Source organism: Oxyura jamaicensis, chromosome 1, assembly GCF_011077185.1.
Source record: "Oxyura jamaicensis isolate SHBP4307 breed ruddy duck chromosome 1, BPBGC_Ojam_1.0, whole genome shotgun sequence".
NCBI lineage: Eukaryota > Metazoa > Chordata > Aves > Anseriformes > Anatidae > Oxyura > Oxyura jamaicensis.
Window position 1 is genome coordinate 174929583 of NC_048893.1, and position 8777 is coordinate 174938359.

General features: G+C 42.3%; 1 protein-coding gene across 1 annotated transcript in view; it reads right to left on the bottom strand.

Annotated features, from left to right (window-relative positions):
- Positions 1-2736: 2736 nt before the first annotated feature.
- SIAH3 (siah E3 ubiquitin protein ligase family member 3) overlaps positions 2737-8777 on the bottom strand; it is a 41112-nt gene continuing 35071 nt past the window's right edge. The window contains exon 2 of the mRNA XM_035322766.1: positions 2737-4426. Coding sequence (XP_035178657.1) covers positions 3833-4426 — 594 coding nt within the window. The 3' untranslated portion in view covers positions 2737-3832. The remainder of the gene's footprint in view (positions 4427-8777) is intronic.

Sequence of the window (8777 nt, forward strand, 5' to 3'; positions counted from 1 at the left end):
GCTACCCCACTCTGAAACACCCTGGTTTTCCTCAGGGTCACCTGGAAGCTCCTGGGGGCAGAACTTCATGTTAACTGTTCTGGTGATGGTACGTGCAGCAGAACACAGGCTTTGCTTTCTGTCCTTTGCTCAGCTGGTGTGAGCATAGAGCACTAATTCTATTTAAATAAATAAAAAACTCTTGCTTGTGTCTGGATTGCTCACAAGTTGCAGCTCCTCTGTGTGAAAGGTGTTTCTGATCCAGCTGGAGCAGAAGTGTATCTCTGTGTCCTTTCTGAGAGATCCCACTCCCATCAAAGTGTTCTTCAGCTGTATTATGGGCTGGAAAAGCAGATAAATCACCTATAATACAGTGCTGTCAATCAGCCTTAATTCCTCTGATGCCCAAAAGAGAGAGTCATGTAGCAGTTCCCAGCAATTTATTGTAGCCTATTCATTTTATTATAACCTTTTCATTTTCCAGAATTTACCATCATTCCTGTCTTTAATAGCTTACCGTCCTGTATTCATAAAGGATGGCTTAAAATGTAGGATATGATATCACAGTCCAGTGGGAAGGGGACTACTGCCCTACTTGTCAGCAGACCCTGAGGCTGGCACTACTGCCTTGCACACAGCAAGATCCTTTGTCATCTTCAGGATGATGAGACCCGGGACTCTTCAGCTGATTTATAAGGAGTCGTGGATATATGATGTGAGCTTAATTCATAATGGGATTGAGCTAAAAGCACTAATGCTGTTTTACTGCAGACCTGACATTAACATTCACACTGTGCCTGATGGATAGTGCAGAAGAACCGGAGTACGTTTTCTAGTGTGTCTGGTGGCAACCCATCTGGCTCAGCCTGATGAAATTATGGTTGCAATTTACTAATCTAGGCAGAAGAAAATCTGTCAATTAACACAGATATGTAAAAAAATCTGAATACCCTATTAAAAAATAAAAAATAGGACCAATATTCTCAGGCAGGTAGGAAAACAGAATTTTGCAAAACCTGTGTAGCAATTTTTGCAAGATCTCATTTTCATCTGTACCAGAATGAGGGTAATTCCTTACTTCACAGATATTCAAAGCTGTGTTCTTCATGTTTTTGAAGGTGTTTGGAGTGACTAGATATAATACATTATAAAGATACTAAATATTATAATACAAAAATAATTCTAGAATCTAAAAACTCAGAATTTCATTTGGGAAACCAAGTTACAACTGCTTTCCAGCCATGATCAGATACCTGTAAAAAGTTCTACATTATGGGCACTGAAAGAGCACGTGTAAACCAAATTTCATTGTTGATCCTACTTGCCTAGCTTTTCAGGACTTATGTCCCATCATGCAGAATATTTGTTCACCTTCACTTTATGGCAGTGAAGAGTTGCTCATAGGCTTTGAATTATGAGGGAATTAGAATGTCTTACGTTGTAGAAAGTCATTAAATATACCCTTAAACTTTCGAGTTTTATGTGGAAATGCTTATTAGGATTGGTTTTAGGTACCCATAGATCTGTTCTTCCCTAAATGTGTCCCCCCTTTCTGTCCTGGGAGTCTAATTGGGCAGATTTTCATCAGTACTCCAAGGTATTCTGAAATCCCTGCCAGAGCTGGGGCGTTGCAGCTCCAGAGAGGGATAAGAGGATATGTGAGATGTGAGGGGGTCTGTGCTGGGGAGGTCAGATTTCCACCGGGCTTCCAGCACCACAGAAACTAGAAAACCAGGACACTGGCAAGGGATGGAGATGCCCATCCCAGAGAACTGCTGCCATGATGTTCGTCCTGCCAGAAATACTGCCAGTTCTCTGGGTAGGGGCATGCCCCAAAATACCAACAGTGTGTTCTTCATTTCAAGCAAAAGTGCCAGTGAGTGAGAAGTAAATGGTCTGGAACAAGGGAACAGCTGAGGAATACTCCTTCCTCTGGCGCTGGTTGTGATCGGACAACACAAGCAGCATGGTGTTAGGTCACTACAAAGAGCCTGGGAAGTTTAAGCTAGAGGAATTGTTTTTCTTCGGGTTTTATTGCTTTTGCTTTTAGTTCAGCAGCAGAATATTTGCCAGAGGAGCTGGAGAAGCCAGTTTCAGTCCACAAAAATGCCAATGATTTATTTATTACCATCATTTAGGGAAAGGGCAGCAGTTGCTGGTTCTGAATATTTAACATCGCAGGGAAAAAGCAAGCCACTCTGAAGCCCTGCATGTTCCAGTGAAGTGCTACAAACCAGCACATCTTCTGCAGAATTTGGAGGTGGGGGAGCTGTGTGGGTATGTCTCTACGTACTCTTAGAGGGACCGAGACTCCTTCAGACCTCAGCCTCCATTCCTATGTGGTCATGAGCAGCCTGCTGAAGAGGTCCTGGCTCCCTTCTGAAAGGCGACCTGCCATGAAAGCCCAGGTGAGGAGGTAACTCAGAAGATGCATTACCTGCATTTCTCAGGAAAATTGCAATTTGTTTTACTTCATGCATCATTTATAATAATTTCCAGGTGAGCAGCAGGTGGAAGAGATTAGCATCAAGACTTTTCCTTACCCAAAACTAGCTATGTGAGATGCCTTTTAAAATGATGGAGGACTGTCCTTAGCTCACTCACCCCCCACCCAAGGGAGGAGCTCCTCTGACCGCTGCTGCCTGTGAAATACACTTAGCAGAAGAAAGGGACTATCATAACCCCCACAAGTATATAGAAGAAGAAGAAAAAGTCAAGGTTCTTTTTAAAGGAAATCATTTCAAACCTCATAGCCAATTTGCAAACAGATATTCCAGCTTTGTTGTTTTAAACCAACCAATACTTAGCAGCATAAGCTGTGGGGCTAAGGGACACAGAATTCAATAGCAAGATCAGTTCACACTTTTTGGACTCCCTGATACTTCATTTTCTGAAAATCTCATTTGCAGTACATGAGGAAATAGTAGATAAAAAGGTGAATGTTCTGTTTGTAGGTTATGGTTATCTCCATCCTGGAAGCAGACCATCTATCAGGACTCTCCCTCTGCATCGTGACACATGAATGAGATTTAACCATGCTCACCGTGACCGCCCACTAGCTGTCGTTGCTGATTTAATGCAGGATGAAGTTTCCAAGGCCCCGGCTCAGTGGAAAAATTACTTTTTCTTCTGAAATGTTCACAGTCTGGCTGGTGAATGCTGCCTCTTCAGGAGATAAAGGGAGCTCTGAAACCACAAACTCACTGGGGCTTGGTTGTGACCATAGTACAAAAGTTAAATCTCTGGTGCTGGTGTGGAAAAAACACAGGGAGGTAAGTAAGTGGTGCAAAAGGAAGGCGGGAGGGGAGGTGCAAGCTTCCTCCAGCAGTCTGAAACCTTCTGTAACTCTGTCCACTTGAGGTCATTCACTGCAGTGCACCAGGTCCTCTGAAGCTGCTCGTTAATCAGTGATGAAGTTAATCAGTGATGAACCTGTTACAAATTGGGTGCTCCTGTACCTTGGTGGAATACTTTACCTTTTACCAGGCATAGGGGCTTCCTTAATACCAGGCAGTTAGGCAGACAACAAAGGAAACACATTTTCATGGCATTCTCAAACTGAGTCAACCCTGGTGCACTTTCCAGGAGAGCAGTGTTAACCCAAAAGGCTCCAATATTGCTGGAAGGGCGCCAATAAATGGATTAGCCTCTTTAAAATTTCTCATAAAATTGTATTAACAAAACAGTAAGTACATTACACAGAGACCGTAACCACGGGATGTTTACATAATGCCCACTGTGGACCAGTACTAAATACCATAAAAGACCTGAGACCCCCCCCAAAACGTCTGCAAGTTCTGGCTCTCACGAGGCAGCAGGAGCACCGTCATTCCTCCTCCTCCTCCTCTTCCCCTCACATTTCAGCCTCGCCGTTGTGAACTTTGCTGGTGCTTATTGCAATTCCTATCGCTAGGCTCCCATTATCAGAAAAGAGCTGAGCCAGGGAAGTGTTCAGCACGAGGCAATCCCCGTCTGAAATGACGGAGTCCACGCACTCCAGCACCGACCTCGGGGTCGCCTCCCACTTGAGGCGCCTCTGGTTCCTGTTGAGCTCGAGCCGGTAGGTGAAGTTGTCGGCTTGGGTCGGCGTGCCGATCAGCATCATCGTGGCGAAGAACTGCGGGTGGCCTTCGTACTTCTCCTGCTTCCTGAGGACCAGCAAAAACTGGTGGCCAAGGCAAGAGTGCATGATGATCCAGTCTGTGGGTGCGGGCAGGTGCATGTCCGTGGCCAGGAAGACAATCTCTGCCCCCTGAAGGATGTTGATGCGGTGGGTCTGCCTCAGGTGGGACACCACCACCTCCAGGTGGCCTTCCCACGGGCAGGAGAACAGCGGGCACGTGCAGGGAACCAGCTGGGGGTCATGCACGGCCTCGTGGTGATGGCAGGGTGGAAGGCTGCCTTGCTCCGTGGACGTCTGCGCGGCTGTGCAGCGGGTCGGTGCATACTGTGAGAAGAGAGAAATTACATGTGATAGCAGGACGAGGAACATGTGTAGGCATGCAATATCCCACCTAAAAGAGCATCAGAGGGAACATCTGGAACCCAGCCTCCTGAAACCAGACTGAGAGCAGGGGCAATCCAGGCCTGGATTTGCACAGCAAAAGGTGCTGGCAGCTGCCTTGCTCTCCAGGAGAAGAGAGAAACCATTTGAGCCATGATAAGTCACTTTAAATGAAAGTGATATATGTGTTTAAAGAGCGATTTCATTAATTCAGGGGGGAAAATCTGATTAAAAAGAAAGAAAAGCCCAAAAATACTAGGACAGCATGGGGCATTTTATATAGTTATGGCTCTTGCAGCTCAGAACAAGGAAATGAAATATGTATGGCTTTATTATTCTTTAATGAAACGCACTGGCAAATACAGGCATTTCTTCTGAAATGATATGCTTTATAACACCCATAATTTGTGAAATAAAAGTCAGTTTTTATTGTATACGGTGCCTTCATTTTTTTTTCTGGTCAATGTATTTGTGCTTAACTGATGTGCTCTCCTACATAAATCTTAAACAGCTCTCAAAGGTGGATAGATGGCAAATTTAGGGCATTTTTATGCTGAAGTTAATTTGGATTAAGGTAAGGCAGCTAAATGGAAATGCAGAGGCTCTTGCAGAACGATTGTGTGTGAGGACTAAGAAGCAAACTGCTCTGCTTCTGTCAGGCGGACATCGTTGAAGAGAAATGAGAAAGTCTTACTCAACCCAAAGTGTGTCCACATGTAATGCTATTCAGGAAGAGTAATGGCTCTGCTGCAATAACTCTGTGCGTAGACAAACCCTCAGGCATGAGCATGATGGTCATGATTCATCCTACCTAATTTTAAGCATTTACTTCAGCCATCTGAGACAGAAACCTGGTTACCTAAGACTGTCTCTGCAGTCAATAGAGGGATGCAGCCCTTTCCACCGACTGATTCAGACCTTAGCTGGAGTAATTCACCTCCAAAACGTGGCACCAGCTGCTGCCAGAGTGACCAAGGCTGAGATCCAGTCTGTCTGTACCTGAATTTTACAAGCTTATATGTAGGAGGACACTGTCTCCTTCTGAACTGCTTTGGAGATGCTTATAAGGAGTGTAAAAATTAAGTGTAAATATATAAATATGTGTATTTTGATTTAATATGTGTTTTAGGAAGATTTATGTAATTCTCCAGGTACCCAAGTGAGAGTGATTGCAGTCTGCTGTGGGTTTATAACTTGGAGTGGTTAGGTGGAATAAACCAAGTTTTTTATATCCATGCATAGGTCCAGCCTCTTCATAGCCTGCACTTGTATTAGCACCTTTCCTTAAAAGATTGAGAACGTTTCTATACAGGTACCTATGAGGGAAAGCTAGAAAATATGAGATGGTTAAAACCCTGCCATATACACATTCGCACAGCCTGGAAAAGCAGATGTAGGAGGTGCAACCCATGAGATGTGCCCATGCAATGCAGTGAGGAGTGCAGGGAATACCCCACCATGAGCAGCACTGGGGGCAGTCACTATAGTGGCAATGGCATACCTGAGGTCCAAGCTCTGTTTTCTCACATTCCACCATTACAACTGCTCATAAAACAAAAGAAACGCCAAAAATTTGAAAATTCAATGGCCAGCCTCATCCATTTAAATAGGCTCAATGTTGTGTTTTGAGTTTTTCTGTCCCATGTCTTCTCATTTAAACATTTGCACCCAAATTACAGGAGCAATATGGATCTAGCATCTAACAGTTGTCCTTCTCAATGCCACAGCCATACTCACAATGGTTCTTACTGCCATCAGTTTCCCCCCCAAAACTTGCATTTTTACTTTTCAGGACATTTTGGAAGGCAACTTCTTGGGTCAGCTGCCCAAACTCTTGGATAACAAGGGCTTCCTTGCCAGCCAGGATGACACGTTCCTGGGTTTCCATTCAGGATCTCCATTTGTCAGTAGCTGTCCGAGGGACATGACAGCTAGAGCAGGGTTATGACTGCTGCTGCATAATGCGTGGCTCTTCCCAAGACACTGGGTGTTAAAGGGAGATGTTTTTACTTCCTCTGACATTTGCTATGAAGAATAATTGACAATTTAAGCTCTCTTACTGGACTTCATAGCTTTTTCTCTGGAAAATTATTACTGAAGTAGTTCTGTCCTACTTTTTGGCTTTCTTATTTTTTAGTTGTTTTGCTGTGTAAAATTCAGGATTATAAACTTTTCAACAAGATAATGAATTGAGGACGGATAAATGACTATCATTGTCTGGGAAATAAAGCAGGTCATTATAAACTAATCGAGGTCTGTGGCTTTAGCTGCCTGCTTATCGCGGTGGGATTGCTGAAGAGGAGTGGTTCACGCTTAATTCTACATTAATTTTTGCATCCCATTAGGATAAAAGTTATGGTTAATTTAAACTCTTTTGGTTAAGGAAGCTACTGCAATGGCAGATCGTAAAAGCTTTTTAAAAAATCCCTGAAATGCTAATTGCCTCGTAAAATGAATTCTAATCTCCCAATCTAATACAGTGGGTGTGAGCAATTACTTTCTCTCACCAAACTGTTAATGCAACATTAGTGATTATACTAATTAAAACTAATGAACTCATACTCACATGCTGATAAACCTCTCAACCACTCGACAAGTTCCAGCCTTCTATCAGTTTTATTTAACTCCTCTTTTGGAAGATGAATCTTAAATTAACCTCTTGAATAACATTCAAAATTAGGTTTTGAAATGCGAAGCTTTATAGACTGTGTATAATTCCTCTCCAAAGATTATCAGAGTCAGAGAAACCATTTCCACTGAGGATGTAATTGAATTTAAAAATGCATTCTCCTAATTTGATAAGCTTGGACAGCAATGGTAGCTCATCCATCTAAGTTGTATTCATGGTAAGAAAATACAGGTGTCGTCAAAATCGTGATAAGGCAATCATGATTCATGGCTCAAAAACTGGAAATATAATTTTCAGTGATCAATTTATTCATTGTATCTTACGTCTTTATTTTTTATTTATTTATTGTGTGCGTGTGTGCGAACAAATGAGAATTCCCTTCAGCATGTTTCGGTTTTGAAAATTTTTCACAAATCACTTCAGGAAAGGATGTTTTGGTCTAACTTCAATCAGCTCAGGTTTGTTGAAAATTCTGGAATTTTTGCACAGTCCAGATGATCTATTTTTGTTCCCTGACTAGGTGAGGATAATCTTCAAAATCTGGTTTCTGAATTATTCAACATTCCTTCTCCTAACTACTGAATTTTGTAATATTCTGACAGAAATATTTTAAATTTCCCCATCTCTGTGGAAAGTATTTCACAGAAAATTATTATTTCACTTACAGTTTGGGGAATAAGTGGAACTACTGGGGTGCCTGTGCCCTAGTTGGTCTTTCATGCGGCTGTGAATTGAACCTCTAAAATTGAAAGACAAAAGAGGCATAAAATGGTCACCTTGAGTGCATTTAAATGCTTAAATATTTATGATTTTTTTTTTTTTTTTAAGTTTAACCTTCCCCAGTATTTACTTTCTATAATTTGTTTCCTGATTACCAAATAAAATTAAGTTTATTGCATTGTTTTGTCGGTCCAATCTTATTCTCCATAATCTTTTGGCTTGTTGGCCAATTTCAGTCAAATTTAACCATGTGATAGAAGTCTCAAATAGTTTCATTTTCAACTGCTTTTGTGAAAAGATGCAGCAGGGTTGAAAATTACAACCCTTTTGTGTCTCCAGAGAAGAATAGCTTGCCACATGGGCAAAATTGCATTTTCAAATATGAGACAGCCTAAACAACTGCACTTTGAGTCCAAATGTAATATCAGACAGCAGAAAATCCACATGAGACAGTGTCTTTATGAACAGGAGAAAAGGCTTCAGTCATAGTACTCCTCATTAGACCCGAGATAATCCAGTCACGAGACATGAAACCCCAGGAAAGCAGGATCTGCTGCTCACAGAACAATTTCTTTTTAATGATGTGGCTTATTACAGTGTAATTCTTTGTACATTCAGAAAAGAGCAATTTACAAATGCACGGTACTTTTCTTAAACACACACTTATATTTGAACCTGGGACACAGTGCTTCTGGGTCCTGCCCCATCCTTTCTACAGACTTTCTAATAAAAATTCAACAAATTGCTCCAGGTATGACTCATCTGTTCTAACTCTGACATTTGAGGAGTGGGTGGCTAAGTCTGAAGTACATCAGCTCCTTTTACAACCCATGCAGAGCTCCAGACTGCAGTTCTCTTCATCTCAAGACAGACCAAAGGGAAGTCCCCCTGTGCACTGCTCTCTGCACACAGGTGGGATCACTCCCATCCTCAGGGCAGATCCGT